The following is an 18,279-nucleotide window of genomic DNA, read 5'->3' as shown; positions in this document are numbered from 1 at the left end:
TATGTTGTGCTGGGGATTGAACCCAGGGCCTCCTGTATGCAAGGCAAGCATGCCACCAGTGGGCTACATCTGAGCCCATACAGTTTCTTATATGATGCACTGAAACAGCAGGGGACATCTAGGTTTGATTGTCCCATGTTTGTATGTGGTATGTCTGTGTGACCTGTGTGTCCTTGCTGTCCATGGGGGTCAGAAGAGGACATTAGATCTCCTGGAACTAAAGTTACAGATGGTTGTGAACTGCCATGTGGGTGCTGGGAATCAAACCTGGGTCCTTTGCAAGAGTAGCAAATGCGTTTAACTGCTGAGCCATTTGTTCAGCCCCTAGTTTTTATAAATCAAATTGGAATGTATTCAACCTAAATAAATATCAGATGACACTTTGAAGGGAAGAAGATAAGGCTGCCTGACTGCCAGCATCTAGAGTATTTAATCCACTCATATAAATATACTTATTTCTTATTTTTCACTCCATATATGTTCTGTGACACTCATCGCTATTTAATAATAAATTCATCTTGATATGAGAATACTTGGTGATACACGAAAAAGCCTTGATGTAATAACTAATGCCACACAAGAAGTGTGAACAGTGCACCCCTTAACCTAAGCCCGTCATCTGCACAGTGCATCCCTTACCCTACGTGCACAGTGCACCCCTTACCTTAAGCCATCATGTGCACAGTGCACCCCTTACCCTAAGCCCATCAGGTGCACAGTGCACCCCTTACCCTAAGACCATCATTGCACAGTGCATCCCTTACCCTTAGACCATCACATGCACAGTGCACCCCTTATCCTAAGCCTGTCACATGCACAGTGCACCCCTTACCCTAAGACCATCACATGCATAGTGTACCCCTTATCCTAAGCCTGTCATGTGCACAGTGCACCCCTTACCCTAAGCCCGTCACATGCACAGTGCACCCTTTACCCTAAACCCTGCATGTGCAGTTGGTTCCCGTTTTCTTTTGAGTTAAAAACTTTGATAAATCAGAAAGCTCACTTCCTGTTTGACTTCAAAGGAAACAGCACAGTGCCAGAGTGCTGACGGTCATTGGATTGCCCTGGAAGGTGGCAGTGTGTCCAGGCTTATATTCTGACCTTAAAAACAGAAGTTAAAATGTGCCAATGTCAGTCAATGTCTTTTTGTTTCTGTTGCCAACTCTTGTTTTTCAGGCGTGTTTGGGATCTCCAGCGAGCCTTACATGAAGTATGTATGGAACGGTGAACTTTTGGATATAATCAAAAGCACTGTGCATCGCGACTGGCTGCTGTATATTATTCATGGGTTCTGTGGGCAATCAAGTATCCTTTTCATAAACACTTACAGATGCATGGATTCTGCCATGCCGGTGTGCAGAAAGGTCTACACTGTAAGACTGCAATCATCACTCTGTACCTGCCCTAGTTAGGGTTACTACTGCTGTGATAGCACATAAACCCATGACAAACAGTGAGAGAAGGGTTTATCTGGCTTATGCTTCTACATCTGCTCATCATGGAAGGAAGTCAGGGCAGGAACTCAAGCGCACAGGAATCTGAAGGCAGGTGCTGATGCAGAGGCATGGAGAGCTACTGCTTGCTGCCTTGACCTTTGTGGCTTCCTCAGCCTGCTTTCTTATAGAACCCAGGACCACCAGCCCAGGGGTGGTCCCACTTCCAATGGACTGGGCCCTCCCCATCAATCACCAGTTGGGAAAACACCTGGCAGGCTTTCCTGAAACCCAGTCTAATCAAGGCAGTTTTCAGTCAAGGTTCCCGTCTCTCAAAAGACTCCAGCCTGTGTCAAGTTGACATAAAACTAGCCAATATGACACTCCTACAGGAAAACTTAGCCATGTAAGTGGAAATGTAATGAAGAGTGCAGACTCTTTGACCTTTTAGAGCACAGAAATGCTATAAATACCAAAGACGAAAGAGCCATGCACTTAGTACCCTTACTATAGCCAACGAGGATTTGCGTACCTCGGAGGAATGGAGTGCCCGGTAGGTGCGGGAACGTGACAGCCTTATGAGAACAGACCTTGTCCAAAGCATAAACATCAGTCAGGCCTTAGCAATGAGTACACAGAGAGGACACAGGTTGGACAAATACCACAAGACCTGGAAAAGATAGCTGTTTTCTTGTGATGTGTATGTACAACTTCAGGGAGATGGGATGTGTCTTATTTGTTGTTCCTGTGGCTGTGAAGAGACACTGACCACAGCAACTCCTTATGAAGGAGAAAATTTGATTGGGGTGACTTACAGTTTCAGAGATTTGGTCCATTATCATCATGGCAGAACTGGGGCCATGCAGGCAGACACAGTACTAGACAAGGAGCTGAGAATTCTACATCTTGACCTGCAGACAACAGGAAGTAAACTGTCTCATTAGGTGTAGTTTGAGCATAGAAGACCTCCAAGTTCACCCCCACAGTGATACACTTCCTCCAGCCAGGCCACACCTACTCCAACAAAGCCACATCTCCTCATAGTCCCGCTCGTATGGGGGCCATTTTCTTCCAGACTACCAGGGATGCCATGGACAAGGTAAGTGTGGGACTCAGATTGCCTCAGTAGTCAGTCGTGGCTCACCAGATTGCTTTTGCCAGGCTAAGGACTTGGAATTCTTGAAGGGTTAGTCCAGGAAGGTGACATGTATACAGTAGCCCCTGAAGCTTGAGTTGACTTCCATTGTCCAGCTGCATGAAGTAAAAGTGGGATGAGGGATATGCACAAGACTGCAGTAGTGGTTGGGTCCTGACGAGGTGGAGCCCTGCCTTGGGAAGGAACGTGATGGACGGTGTTGACCTTGCCTTTGTGTTGTGAGGAGGAGGAGGGCAGGACAAGCTATCCAGCAGTGGTTGGCTTCTCTTGCTACCTTTTGAGACAACAGAAGGCATTTGTGAATTCTGTTGGGCTTTTAGAAACTTAGAGTAAAATCATTAAAGGAATGGTTTTTGAGTCCATTGAGTGGGTGACGGAGCCATGGCTGTACCGTCTTACACTCTCTGGAGTGTTTGGGGCGGCAGCCGAGGGGCACAGCCTTGAAGAGCCACAATGCTGCTGCTTCTGTACTGAGTGGGGGATAGGAGAGGCTGGGCATGGCAGACACAGGGACTTTGAAACGGAGCTGGGGGAAAACCTGGCTCACTTTATGATCACCTAAGAACCTGGCAAAATTAGGTCCTGGATCACTTTTGTGTCTTCCCAAAACTCCAGTCTCCCGGGAAGAATGTGAAAGCTTCACCACAAAGATACCAAAGAGAATGCACTACGGTGTCTAAAGACCGTTTCTGAAGTGTAGTTCTAGCCTGGCTTCTATCTGCAAGACTAGCTCGGGGCCTGACATACGATAATCATAATAAATGTGTGCTTTTAAAATAGTAAACAGCATCATTAGATTATCATTTTAGAGCTCATTAGTTTGAATGATGAGCCGGGCTGTTGGTGATCAGTCACCTAATGGATTCTGGAAGCCCGTGTAGTGTAGGAGTAATTGCTGTCTAGTAAGCATTTACTACAGGCCAGACACCAGAAATTTTACAGCAGTTACCCCAGCTCATCCTCCCGGCAACCCAGCAGCGGTACAGGCTGGTGATTCTCTTAGCTGGAATACTTTCGGCCAGAAGTGTTTCAGAGTTTGAATGTTTAGATTTTGGAGTATTTGCCTAAATCTTAGATAATCTGAGGATGGACTTCAAGTTCATCTATGTTCCTTATACATCTTGAATACTGGGACTAAAGATATTTATGTGATATTTTTAGAGTGCCTATGTTTTGGTTGGCCCATACCACAAGATCAGGTATAGAATTTTATAATTTGGGGTCATAATGGCACTAAAAAATCTTCTGATTTCAAGGCATTTTTTTTTTTGGACTACAGTTGCTCAACCTGTAGCTGCTTTTCTATTCATTTTTCTGTAGATGGGATTGTAACTCAGAAAGTTAAATGACTTAAACAAGATGCTGTAGGTTGATGAAACAGTTCATGGTGACATTGAGTGTTTAGGCTTTGGGTTGCTTTTGCAGTGTGATATCACTCCTCTCCTCAGTATCAACAGCTTTTTCCTAATTCACACTTAGCTGTAAATGGCACGGGCCCTTGGGAGAGGCATGGATGCTAATGAGTGAGGAAGGGCTGGCTGTACTTCTTACATTATTACTTGGTTACAAGGGGAGACATAATACAGGAAACCTGAGTATTTTCTTGAAAAGCTAGAGAAATCACCACGTGAGCACATGCGGGTGTTGCCATCAAACCCAGACAGATCTGAGGAACCATTGGGTGCCCTGCTATTTCATTCCTGGTGGAGCTCTTAGTGTCTTAAAAGATTGGACACGATGTATTAAATGCATAAGGGATAATGATTCTTGTAGCTTTCTGTGCCAACCAAAAGTGCTGAGCTTTAACTTGGTTTCTAAGAGCTATTGATCTACGGACGACCTGTGTATGTGACGCTCATAGCCAGAAGGTCCAGTAAGTTTGCTGGGACTCGTTTTCTCAAGAGAGGCGCGAACTGTGAGGTGAGACAACAAACCACACTGCCGTGGTGGTCTAACCTTTCCCATCAGAGACAACAAACCACACTGCCGTGGTGGTCTAACCTTTCCCATCAGAGACGACAACACACTGCCGTGATGGTCTAACCTTTCCCATCAGAAACGACAACACACTGCCGTGATGGTCTAACCTTTCCCATCAGAGACGACAAACCACACTGCCGTGATGGTCTAACCTTTCTCATCAGAGATGACAACACACTGCCGTGATGGTCTAACCTTTCCCATCAGAGACGACAAACCACACTGCCGTGATGGTCTAACCTTTCCCATCAGAGACGACAAACCACACTGCCGTGATGATCTAACCTTTCCCATCAGAGACGACAAACCACACTGCCGTGATGGTCTAACCTTTCTCATCAGAGATGACAACACACTGCCGTGATGGTCTAACCTTTCCCATCAGAGACGACAACACACTGCCGTGATGGTCTAACCTTTCTCATCAGAGATGACAACACACTGCCGTGATGGTCTAACCTTTCCCATCAGAGACGACAAACCACACTGCCGTGATGGTCTAACCTTTCCCATCAGAAACGACAAACCACACTGCCGTGATCGGCTTTGCTGAGAGTGACAAAGCTGTGGCCTTCTAACAAATTAACTCCCTATTATTAATACATTTTGTATGTGTGTGTGCATGCACTCATCTTTTTGGTCATCCAAATTGTATTTTCTTATATCCTTGTGCGTTTTTTAATCTCCTGAATAATCTTACATAATTGTTTTTCTTTTCTCTGCCATCCTACCATTTATACTGGCCAAAATGTTATTTGATGTTTTTGTTGAGTAACTAATTCTATTTATTTTCCAGTCTATTCTCTGCTGTTGTTAATTATTTTTTCTTTTTCTTTTCTTTTTTTTTAAATTTATTTATTTATTATGTATATTCTGTCTGCATGCCACAAGAGGGAACCTGATCAAATTACAAATGGTTGTGAGCCACCATATGGTTGCTGGGAATTGAACTCAGGACCTCTGGAAGAGCAGCTAGTGCTCTTAACCTCTGAGCCATCTCTCCAGCCCCTAATTATTTTTTCTTTATCATGTTTTAATCTGCCTTCCTCGGTGTATACTCTGAATATTGATGGTGTGTGGCTTACCTCTTTTAACATCCATGGAGAATAGGAGTTATAATTTCATTGTGATTTTGGATGCTTCTCATTTAAAAGTTCTGAGAGCATAAGCTATCTTCGGTTGCTCCTTCCTCCAGGGTGATGTTGCAAACGAAGTGGAGACCGAGCAGCTTGTCTGTGATGCTTCGGTGATGTCTTTTACTGCAGGCAGCTATTCTTCTTATGTACAAGTCAGAGGATCGGTTCCCTTATACTGGTCCCAAGACATCTCGACTATGATGCCTAAACCACCCATTACACGTGCGTAAGCCAGACTGCTGGGAGTGGCTCTTGTCTGCTGTCATTCACGATGATCGTTGTCACTTAATAAGTACTTGGGTTGGGGGAGAGTTTGGTCTTTTGAGCAAGAGCGTATGGAGGAGTTGGCTGTCTGTAGTGAATTCAGCCTTAATTTAAACCATTAGTGGATTGCATGTTATTTTGCTTCAGAAATGACAGTCTTTCAGATTTAATGAGTACTTGCTGGATTAATGTCTAGTGAGCTCCTTGAGGAGATTTGGGAAATGAAGGTGCTAGGTTGGTTGAACTGTATTTCTTTTCCACGTTTTTGAAAACCCTACCCTTCTTTTATTCCTGCCTCATTGGGGTATTTGTCTACCTTTCTTCTTCCCAGTGGACCAGGCGGACCCCTTCGCGCACGTCGCTGCTCTTCACTTTGACCAGATGCTCCAGAGGTTTGGCTCCCCCATCATCATCTTGAATTTAGTGAAGGTATGATGCGCTCGCCACACACACTGGGCCTCAGACAAAGGCATTAGCCAGCTGTGCTTTGCCTTCCCCAGGGAAAGAGGGAGGACAGAGATGGGGAGGGATGGGGAGGTGTCCGCTGTGCCAACTTGCTGTGTTTGTGCTAATGTTCTTCAACCTCACATGTGGCTTCTTCTGGACTTGCCCTGGGAACCAATAGTAGATCTCTCTGAAGGGAAGAGGGTGATCTGGTCTACCAGTGTAGCACAATTAATAAAAACCCAGAGACAGAAATTGGGATTCATCCTGAAGCTCAGAAAAGCAAAACAGCTAGCCATTGGCTCTTACCTCTACCTCAGTCCAAAATGGCGATCCTGCCTCCAGGAATCTCAGAATGAGACTGTGTGTGAGAGGTATCTCCTCCCGTTTTATATTTTTCTGTAGTTCTGGGATTAAAAGCATGCACCAATACTGCCAGGTTTCTATGGCTAAATAGTGTGGCTACTGGGATTAAAGGTGTGTATCAGCACTGCCTGTTCTGTAAGACTGATCAGTGCAGCTGTTTTACTCTCTGAACCTAGGCAAGTTCTATTTTTTAAAATACAAATAAAATATCACTACATACCAGGCTCCTGATTCCGTTGTGTGAACTGGGTCTGTATTAAATTCCTTTGTCCCAGAACAACTTAAGAACACAAGAGGAAGCTGCTTCACCCTCACTTGATACACCTCACTCCTTTGGCAGTCTGTAAGAACTGCAAACCAGTGTGGATCAATAGGTGTAAATGTTACAGCTCGGGAGGGAAAGGTACCCTGTCAGAGGCCAGGCTATACCTACAGATGTAAAAGGACGATATCCTGGATACCTACAGCTGTGAGAAGGAAGATATCTGGACTGTCGGGAAGTCAGACTATACCTGTAGCTGTGTTCCAGTAGGAAATGTGGCAATCTTCCTCTCTGAGAGAGAGCCGGTACAGCTGAGCCCTGTTCCACTCTGCTAAGAGAGTTTCCCAGCAGAGGTATCCATTGCTGCTCTGCTCCACTCCACTAGGGAGTTTTCCAGCAGAGATTCTGTTATGTTCTGGCAACAGAAGGTCTTCACCCAAAACTCATTCAAGAGATTGATTTGGAGTGGGGGAGTGGGAGGAGAATGGGAGGAGGGGGAGGAAGTGTAAATTTTTGAATGGAAAATAAATAAATAAACAGATAAAAAACAAAACAAAAAAGGAAAGAAAAAAAAGATTTATTTGGGAGGAAGGAATCCAAAGGGTGGCTGCCTCTGCCAGGTTGGAACAGGGCAGCTATCAACTGAACAGGCACAGAGCCTTTGTAGGGCTTCTTAGAGGCAGAGCTTTTCTAGGGAAAAGATTTTCATGGTGGGAATTGGTCAGATTTTAACCCCCTGAGCTTTGACAAGCTCAGAGATTGGCTAGATTTTATGCTCAGGGATTGGTTGGTTTCTGTGCAGTTGCAGAATGTGTTGTTTCTTTGGCTCTGGTGTCAAGAATTGGTTGATATCGTGCTCAGTTGGCCAAGTGTGTTTCCTTGGCTTTGGTTTCAGGGCCCTGGTGTATTTCTTTGATTCTGGTTTCAGGACCAAAGTGCGTTTCTTTTACCGGCTCTACTTTCGGAGTCAGGGTGGGATTTTGGGCTGATCCTTTTAGCCTGTAATGGGATCAGAAGGCTTCATTCAGGAATGAGGTTCAAGAATCAGGTGGGCCTGTGAGAAGCTCAGGCAACATGGTATAATGTCTCTCAGCTTCTCCCTCAGAGTACACTGACTGGTTCACACACCGTGAGTGCATAATGGATGCACAGGTCAAAGGCCTAGGGTGGAGGGCAATATTAGCCCATAAGTTTATCTAAATCTATTACACCCAAGTGAATTGAAAGAACCTCAGCCAGTGGCTAAGAAGACCTTGAGAATACCAATGAAAGGTTTTATTATATCATGTCTGTGGCAGTGGCCAGCAACATAGTAGTATAAAAAAATAAACACAACAACAATAAAAAAACTCCAAGGAATCCTTGTCCACTTAATTGTCCAGTATTTTTGACATTTTCATATGTATCAAGGTAACTGTAAACAATCCCTGCCTTCATGGAACTGCTGGTGTGAGGGAGGCAGTGTTGAACTAAAGCAGAGCTGCCAATCAAGACAAGAGGAGGAGTATTCAATCTGAAGAAAAGGCAGTGCCGTGTGTGTGTGTGTGTGTGTGTGTGTGTGTGTGTGTGTGTAGCATACATGTGCTCCTTTATGACAGCTTCAGTTTTTCTTTAGGGTAGGAGTAAAAGTCACCTGCAGAAAGTGGAGGGTTCACAGTAGCAGAAAGTGAACTTGACAGGGACCATCCAGACGAGAGTCAGTTTCACCTTGATAGAAGTGGGTTCTTAAATGGCACCATTCTGCTACTGATGCCTCTTCTCAGCAGGCCTGTATGGGCATTCAAGTACAGATCAAAGAGAGATGATTGGCTTCATTTATTTTTACCAGACAGATACCTAAGAAAGACAGTGTCAAGCGCATTTTGGATATTGGCAATAGTGTGGTTGCTGTGGACAATGAAAGCTGAGTGGGCTGAGGAGAAAGAGAGAGAAGGGCTTTTGGAGAGAGTTGAGCAGTTGATGACTTGGCATAGTTGTGAGGTGGCACATTCAAAGCCAAAGCAATCTGAAATAAAGGCGGTTCTGGGTGGGAAATGCTGAAACAGAGCATCTCCCTGTGATCACCTGAGGTGGAGGTTGAGGATGGGCTGAACCAGAATGCAGCAGGATCTGGAGGTACTGAAGTTAGCACAGAAAGGCCGGGCACGGGGAGGAGGTGGGTGCTTACCCTGGAGGGGCCTGTGCAGTACTGCTAAATGCACGGCTCAGGGTAACATTGTGTGTGGTATGTGTGCTTCATCAAGAGCGTGGAAGAATATGTGGTCCCAAAGTGGCAGGGGCGGAGGCACTCAGTGTCCTGTCTTTTGGTTTCTGTGATTGACTTCATGACCAATGCGAAGATGATCATAATGTCTGCATGCATTCATTCACGTTAATGCAGAAGCTTGCTCCTGTCTGCTGGCAGTGACATAAGCTGGAGCTGACAATCTACAGCTCTGACTTCATATGGATACATAATAGACACAGTTGAAAATTAAGGTGGAAAACTTCAATGAAAACACTTGTTGACTTGTGCTAGGGTTGGCCGCACAGGCCTATCATCCCAGCTACTCAAGCAGCAGAGGCAGGGGATCACAAGTTTAAGGCCCGTACCTAGCTACAGAGTGAATTTTAGTTCAGCCTGAACAATTTAGGGAGACTGATGTGGGAGTGTCATATATCAATCTGTTGATTTCGTTGGTTAAGCAATAAAGAAACTGCTTGGCCCTGATAGGTTAAAACATAGGTGGGAGGAGTAAACAGAACAGAATGCTGGGAGGAAGAGGAAGTGAGCTCAGAGACGCCATGCTCCCCTCTCCCGGGCAGATGCGAGATACGATAGCTCTGCTCTCTGGGTCACACGCGATGAAGCTCCAACCCAGGATGGACGTAGGCTAGAGTCTTCCCGGTAAGTGCACCTAGCGGTGCTACACAGATGATTAGAAATGGGCTAAATTAATATGTGAGAATTAGCCTAGAAGAGGCTAGATAGAAATGGGCCAAGCAGTGTTTAAATAAATACAGTTTGTGTGTTGTTATTTCGGGGCATAAGCTAGCCAGGCGGCCGGGGTGCTGGGGACACAGCCCCGCCGCTCATATTACAACAGGAAACCCTGTCCTGAAATAGAAAGAGGGTAGGAGTAGGTGCCGCTCCATGGTACAACTCTTCTCTGCATGTTGAAGGCCCTAGATTCAGTTCCTGGTACTGTAAAAGATTGTGATAATTATGAGTGCTTTTCCAGTAAGTCTATATTATTAGTATAGAAGCAAATTGCTGTTAAGGCAGTAAGTGATGAGCTATTACTGGAATGTACACCTAGAACTAGCTGAGTGGATCTTGTTCACGCTTTATAGAGTGCAGTTGGAAGGGCCTAGTTAAATAGAACCCCGAGCCTATGGTGCTTGGAAGACTCTGTTAATTTACACATTAAAAGTGCTATTTAATTCATGTGGCTGAAAACTATGCCTGTGGCTGAACGAGGCCTGTTTCACCTCCCTGTAGTCTGCTGATGTAGTTTGAAAGGAGTTTTGCAAAGGAGGACATTTATTTACAAGGCCTAGGACCTCACATATGTCTGGAAGGAGCCCAACCAGTGAGCTACATCCCTATCCCTGTCATCAGTTGTTTGGTTTATAGGAAAAAGAAAATGCTTATTGTTTTCACTTGGAAGAAGGTCTTAGAAAGTTGTGGTTAAACCATCAAAGAATGCGCATGTCCATAGAATGTCCATACCCACAGGATGACTGTGTCTATAGGATGACCGTGTCCATAGGATGACTATATTTATAGGATGCCCATGTCCAAAGGATGACCATGTCCATAGGATGACTATGTCTATAGGATGCCTGTGTCCATAGGATGACTATGTCTATAGGGTGCCCATGTTTATAGAGTGCCTATGTCCATAGGATGACTATGTCTATAGGGTGCCCATGTTTATAGGGTGCCTGTGTCCATAGAATGTCCATGCCCACAGGATGACTGTGTCTGTAGGATGCCTGTGTCCGTAGGATGGCCATGTCCATAGGATGACTGTGTCCATAGGATAATTATGTCCATAGGATGCCCATGTCCATAGGATGACTGTGTCCATAGGATGACCATGTCCATAAAATGCCCATGTCCATAGGATGACTGTGTCCATAGGATGCCCGTGTCCATAGGATGACCATGTCCATAAGATGACCGTGTCCATAGGATGCCCGTGTCCATAAGATGCCCGTGTCCATAGGATGACCGTGTCCATAGGATGACCGTGTCCATAAGATGCCCGTGTCCATAGGATGCCCGTGTCCATAGGATGCCCGTGTCCATAGGATGCCCGTGTCCATAGGATGCCCGTGTCCATAGGATGACCGTGTCCATAGGATGACCGTGTCCATAGGATGACCGTGTCCATAGGATGACCGTGTCCATAGGATGACAGTGTCCATAGGATGACTATGTTTATAGGATGACCGTGTCCATAGGATGCCCGTGTCCATAGGATGCCCGTGTCCATAGGATGACCATGTCCATAAGATGCCCGTGTCCATAAGATGACCATGTCCATAAGATGCCCGTGTCCATAGGATGACCGTGTCCATAAGATGACCGTGTCCATAGGATGACCGTGTCCATAAGATGACCGTGTCCATAAGATGCCCGTGTCCATAGGATGACCGTGTCCATAAGATGACCATGTCCATAGGATGACCATGTCCATAAGATGCCCGTGTCCATAAGATGCCCGTGTCCATAAGATGACCATGTCCATAAGATGCCCGTGTCCATAGGATGACCGTGTCCATAAGATGACCGTGTCCATAAGATGACCGTGTCCATAAGATGCCCATGTCCGTAGGATGACCGTGTCCATAGGATGACCGTGTCCATAGGATGTCCGTGTCCATAGGATGACCGTGTCCATAGGATGACTATGTTTATAGGATGACCGTGTCCATAGGATGCCCGTGTCCATAGGATGCCCGTGTCCATAGGATGACCATGTCCATAAGATGCCCGTGTCCATAGGATGACCGTGTCCATAGGATGACCGTGTCCATAGGATGACCGTGTCCATAGGATGACTATGTTTACAGGATGACCGTGTCCATAGGATGACCGTGTCCATAGGATGACCGTGTCCATAGGATGACTATGTTTATAGGATGCCCATGTCCATAGGATGACCATGTCCATAAGATGCCCGTGTCCATAGGATGACCGTGTCCATAGGATGACCGTGTCCATAGGATGACCGTGTCCATAGGATGACCGTGTCCATAGGATGACTATGTTTATAGGATGGCCGTGTCCATAGGATAATGGCAAGGAGGAAACTCTTCTGATTCTTGTTCCCATTTGCCCTGTGTGAGCCTCTCCCTCCATGGGGCCCTCTAATATACAGGTTGACTTGTATCTGGGCGTTTGCATTGGGTTGTGAAGGGTTCAGCTGCCTCAAGGAGACTGACTAAGCAGCCTGTGAGCACTAACCCGGTACACACTGCAGACAGCAGACTCTATAGCCATGAAGGCTGATTTCACACGAGAATTTCAGAAACGCTCTACTTCCCTATTTAAAGAACTTTTGAGAATTCCAAATAAATAACTTTTCCAGATAAAATACAGGGCTGGAGAGATGGCTCAGTGGTTAAGAGCATTGCCTGCTCTTCGAAAGGTCCTGAGTTTAATTCCCGGCAACCACATGGTGGCTCACAACTATCTGTAATGAGGTCTGGTGCCCTCTTCTGGCATGCAGACATACACACAAACAGAATATTGTATAAATAATAAATAAATAAAACATTAAAAAAAAAGAACCCAGTGTCCAGATAAAATACAAAGTATACTTCACCTGATTCTTAATTCAAATCTTATATAATTTCTGTATTTGTTTTATTCAGCTGTGCAAAATATATCCTTGTTTGTTGTAGTTATTAGTTCCACTCGTGACGATTGAAAATAATCACCATGATTGAAAACACACAAACATTTTGATGCCAGCAGTGGTGCTGCGACCTCGTTGACGTCTCTGTTGCAGTTTTTCTGTTTCTAAGGAAAGGCCTGATCAAAGTAACCGTACACATAGCCAACATTTCCTGAAGGCTGTGGTAAGAGCTCCTGCTTTTTTCTCGCTTGAACCCCACATCAGTGCTGTCGGGGAGACACTGCTGCTGGCCAAGAAAACCGACAGCCTTGCCAAAGCGCCCAGTGCAGCAGTGCAGGCCCACACAGCAGCATGGCCTTCTTCAGTGAGAGGCAGTGTGGTAACCCGAGAGATGCTGCAGGCAGGGAGGCGCCTCAGGGTGGCTGAACCCTTAACCTCGTAGAAATGTCCCAGGTACAAGTCGACCTGAGTGTCAGAGGGCTCCAGAGAGAGAGGGCCCACCAAGGGAGAGGCTCACCACAGGGCAACTGGGAGCAGAGGTCAGGCTTGGGCTATGCTTGCCTTCCAGCCTTTCAGTGCAGTCCCAGCGTGAAGGGGATAAAGTTTCTTTCTTGCCTCCTCGAGGTTTCGCGTGTTGGATTCGAAAGCACACTCTGCTGTCGTCCTCTGTGTAGGGCTGGTCTCTCCAGAGCATGCCGTTTTCTCTCTGCACCCCTGGCTGCAGCTGTGGCCTGGGCTTGTATAGCGCACACTGGGTTTTGTCTCCTCCATGCCAAGCGGGCATTGCTACCCAAGCAGGCTATGGATGTGTGGGCCAGGCTTGTGTGCTACACACAGGGGCTGCAGGAGATCAGCAGGAAAAACCCAGCCACCCCGGCTCTTCAGAGCTGCTGCCTCGTTCAGTGAATATCTCTTAATTCTCATTTATATTATTTTCATTTAGTAACTAGGTTTCACTTCAGTGTTAAAGACCAGGACTTTTCTTACTAAGGTGAGGTATGAGCTACAAAGCTGCGAACTGTCTTAAACTTGTTAAGGTAACTGTAACTCAGACATTTACGATTTTTAAAAATAGCTTTATTGGATTTATTTTAGATGTGTTTTCCCTGCATGCATGTCACTGTATGCATATTTAGTGCCCACAGAGGTCAGAAGAGGGCATCAGATTCCCCTGACACTGGAGTTCTAGATGGTTGTGAATCGTCATGTGGGTGCTGGGAGTCAAACCTGGGTCCAGCCAGGAGCAACATATGCTTTTCCCACCAACCATGTCTCCAGCCCCACATTTCAGATTTTTAACTTAAAAATTATTTCAAATGTTTTTACTAAAGGAACGAGAGAAGAGAAAGCACGAGAGGATTCTGAGTGAAGAGCTGGTGGCCGCGGTCACCTACCTGAACCAGTTCCTGCCCCCAGAGCACACAATTGTCTACATCCCCTGGGACATGGCCAAGTACACCAAGAGGTGAGAGGGACTACCACACAGGCCTGTCTCCTTGGTGACACAGCTCCTTCACTTAGGTGGGGCAGTTTTGAGCTCTTCTGCTGGGTGACCAGCTCTTCCCTGGGCATTCTGTCACCTCTTTCCTGCTGTTCCTTAGAGGCATTGGTTCACCTTCTTCCTTGTTCCTCAGGGAAGACACTGCTCTCAGGGAATCTCTCTCATAGATGAATATGTACTATTGTAACTGTTGATAGTGAACCCTAGCTTCTCACTCTGCTGATCGGGTCCCTTAGCTGCTTGGTTATAACTTACTTGGCCCTATTCCATTTGAGGAAACCTGATCTTTGTGCCTGGACCTAGTCCCACGCCAGGGTTTTCCTGTAGCTTGTTACCACCTCCACCACCACCCAGTCACATGCTTCCTCCTCTCTCCTTTCTCTCAGTATTCGGCTCAAAACTAATCCTTGCTAAGAGACCTTTTTTTCTTTTGAGCCTTGCATTGTTTACATGCGACATCTAAATTCTGGGTTTATTTGCTGTGACTATATTCCTTTGCTTATGTCGTGTTTATTCCCTGGACGGTTTTGTGGAGTTAATGCACCAGGCACACACATACCCCCACTTACCTGGACTGTGTTAGTTAACTGATTGATGCTGTCATATTAATTTATTTTCCAGTTTTTCTTTCCCTGCCTCTGCACTTTGCACGGCCATTGACTAATTAGGCGCTGGCTTGACTGACTGCTGCTGAGGAGGGAAAGGCTTTCTTGAAAGCCTCTCAGGGGAACGTCCTGTGCCAAGACTGAGGAGAGTGCCAGTATTTGCTATTAAGTTACGGGTCTACTATTAGTTACTGGGTGCACTTTATATTTCTGCCTTAATCATTTCAGTCTTTCTGTTACATAAGCCACATGATTAAAACAGTTGCATCCCCGAGCGTCATTACTGTTGATGTTGTATGCTTTAGAGGGAGAGGGAACAGCATCTAAGCCCTCACTTTTCCCTGTTCCTCTCTTTCAGTAAGCTGTGTAACGTTCTCGACCGGCTGAATGTGATTGCAGAAAGTGTGGTAAAGAAAACCGGTTTCTTCGTAAACCGCCCCGACTCTTACTGCAGCATTTTACGGCCAGATGAGAAGTACGTATGACATTAAAAACTTGAATTCAGAGGTGGGGAGATGAAGTGATTGCCATACAAGCTGAAGACCCGAGCGCAGTCTCTCCAGCTCCCATAAGAAAGTCAGTGCGGTGGTATGTGTTTGTGGTCCCAGCACTGAGGAGGCAGAGACAGGCAGATCCCTGGGGCTCACTGGCCATCCCAGTCTATCCCTCTTGATGAGCTCAGTGACTCACAGGTAGAGACTCCTCCCACCAAGCCTGAACCCCTGGGACCCAGGGGTTAGAGGAGAAAAATGACTCCACCTGCTGTCCCTTGACCTTCCTATCTGGTACTGTGCTCCACACCCCACACCACGAAGGAAACTTAAATCGAAGTATTGGTTCTTATATACAAAATAGTTTAGGGATTGGAGAAAGGACTTAGTGATAGCACTCGCCTCGAAAACATGAGGACCTGAGCATGAATTGTCAGCACCTGTGTGAAAAGCTGGGCGTGGCTGTGTGTGCCTGAACTTCAGCTTTAGGAAGCGCGCGCACACGCGCGCGCGCACACACACACACACACACACACACACACTCGTAAAATATTCTAAATACAGGAAGTCTGTGGTAATTAGAGAATGGATGGATGGATGAACTTGCGGAGAGGCAGGCTGTTTTGGACCATGTAATGATTATTCACTGTGTGCTTGGGAATTTCTGTGGTGGTTATATACCTTCAGATGGAAGCCACAGGAGTCTTAGCATTTGCTTTGTGGAATAAACATTATATAAAATGTGTGTGTGCAATGTAAATTTTTCTGTAGCGAATTCATTGTTGAGCATTTAGAAAGAACAGGGAAATCTTTCTGGTTGACAGTGGATGCTGTCGTGAGTGTAGAATTTGTTAGCATGCTGTGTGGTTTGCTCATAGCCCTTCTGTGGCTGCTAGCTTGTTGGCTGCTTCAGAGAAAGGCCTGTTCCTAATTTATCTTTAAAGGAACCAGTATTATTTATTTCCAGAATTTGTTTTTCAGTTAACATAGTTAACTTCAGTGGTCAAATGAAAAACCTCAAATCAGCCTAATGTTTAGATGTTTAGATGAATCTTTCTGCTATAGTTTTCAGGGTTTGAATTTTAGGGAATCTTAATGTACAGGGTATGTAAAAAACTGTGGAAGACTCCACTAGGAAGATGGCTGTAATTGTGTATGGTTACAGACACCAAAGAAAGGTATGGGCTTAAAGGAAAACAAGGGTGGACCTTGGTAGAACACAGAGGGTGCCAAGAGAGACACAGGCAACTTAAGATGCCTCCAGCCTAAGGTGGGTTTTTTTTTAGTAGAACACGGTGACTGACCCATCTCATTTTTTAGTAGAATCTGAAAAAGTGCGAGTACAGAATTATCTGATGCCCAGAGACCTTCCCTTCTAATGCTGTGACTCTTGAAAGCTATGACTATATATCATTCCTTTCGAAAACAAACAGAAAAGCAGGGGTTTGGGGTTGTGGCCTAGTTGTAGTGCACAGCTTAGGGAACCCATGGCCTGCGTTTACCCAGCCCTGGAAGAAAAAATGTCAAGTGTCTGTTTTTCCCCAGGTGGAATGAACTTGGAGGCTGTGTGATTCCCACTGGTCGGTTGCAGGTACGGATATTATTATATTCATAGTGAACACAATTTGTGTCTATGGGGTGTAATGTTTTGGGGGGTTGGATTTGTTTTAGTTTTGTTTTGTTTGAGACAGGGTCTCACAGTATATTGCTGGCTAGCCTGGCACTCACTATGCAAATCAGTCTGGCCTCGAACTCACAGAGACTCACCTGCTTTGGGTTCCCAAGTGCTGGGATCACAGGCGTCTGCTCCCATATCCAGCTAATTTTTTTGTCATATTTTCTATTAGGTTTTGTTAAGATGTATTTGATGCAAAATTATTAATAGCTTGAGAATGGTTTTTTAAAAGCCTCCCTGCTAGTTTAAATATTATGCAAAGATGTATAGCTGATATTATAGCTTTTACATTTTTCTACATAGGAATTTTTATTACTGGAAATTAAAAGCAAGAATATGGAGATTGGTTAGAATATAGAATAGGTTAGGCTGACTTTGGAAAATAAGTTAGTGTGTGTTGTATTTATTAGCTATGCGTTAAGAATGATATGCTTGAGACTGGAGTGATGGTTTTGTGGTTGAGAGCACTTCCTGCTCTTCCAAAAGATCCAGGTTTGGTTCCCAGCTCTTACACCTCCCACACTTCTGTGGGATGGCTTGCAGGTACCAGTAACTCTAGCTCCAGGGAACTGGTACCATCTTTTGGCCTCTGAGGGCACACACTTGGCACACACACACAAAACCTTAGAAAAATACATCTTTAACCACTGAATATTTGGTTTGTGTAATACTTGGTTTGAGCAATATCAGATAAAAGTTCATATTTCACTAATTAATAAATACAGAAAATATTAGCTGTTTGCTTTCTCTTGCTAAGCCTTCAAAATAAATTAAAAAATAGACAACGCTATTATGGTGACATTAAGTGAACAGTAAATATAACTTTATATGGTCAGCAAAATGTTCTTTATTTTTTTAACCCCTAACTGATGTGGGATTCCCCTCTGTATGCTATGAATATGTTTTATAACCATTGGTTAATAAAGAAGCTGCTTTGGCCTACGGCAGGGCAGAATATAGGTAGGTAGGAAAACTAAACTGCATGCAGAGAGGAAGAAGGCGGAGTCAGGTAGTCTCCATGTAGCCGTCCAAGAAGCAAGATGTGAGGTAACTAGCCATGAGCCTCGTGATAAATATAAAATAATAGAAATGGGTTCATTTAAGATGTAAGGGC

General features: G+C 45.2%; 1 protein-coding gene across 1 annotated transcript in view; it reads left to right on the top strand.

Moving 5' to 3' along the window:
• Window positions 1-18,279, top strand: part of Fig4 (FIG4 phosphoinositide 5-phosphatase) — a 109,549-nt gene that overhangs the window by 32,092 nt on the left and 59,178 nt on the right. The window contains exons 7-13 of the mRNA XM_041653675.1: window positions 1,180-1,308; window positions 4,412-4,512; window positions 5,768-5,930; window positions 6,304-6,401; window positions 14,225-14,358; window positions 15,358-15,474; window positions 17,036-17,081. Coding sequence (XP_041509609.1) covers window positions 1,180-1,308; window positions 4,412-4,512; window positions 5,768-5,930; window positions 6,304-6,401; window positions 14,225-14,358; window positions 15,358-15,474; window positions 17,036-17,081 — 788 coding nt within the window. The remainder of the gene's footprint in view (window positions 1-1,179; window positions 1,309-4,411; window positions 4,513-5,767; window positions 5,931-6,303; window positions 6,402-14,224; window positions 14,359-15,357; window positions 15,475-17,035; window positions 17,082-18,279) is intronic.

The sequence above is a fragment of the Microtus oregoni genome, unplaced genomic scaffold, assembly GCF_018167655.1.
Source record: "Microtus oregoni isolate MIOR12 unplaced genomic scaffold, Mior012 000006F_ref0000085, whole genome shotgun sequence".
NCBI lineage: Eukaryota > Metazoa > Chordata > Mammalia > Rodentia > Cricetidae > Microtus > Microtus oregoni.
Note: the sequence above shows the minus strand (reverse complement) of the source record. Positions and strands in the feature narration are given on the sequence as shown.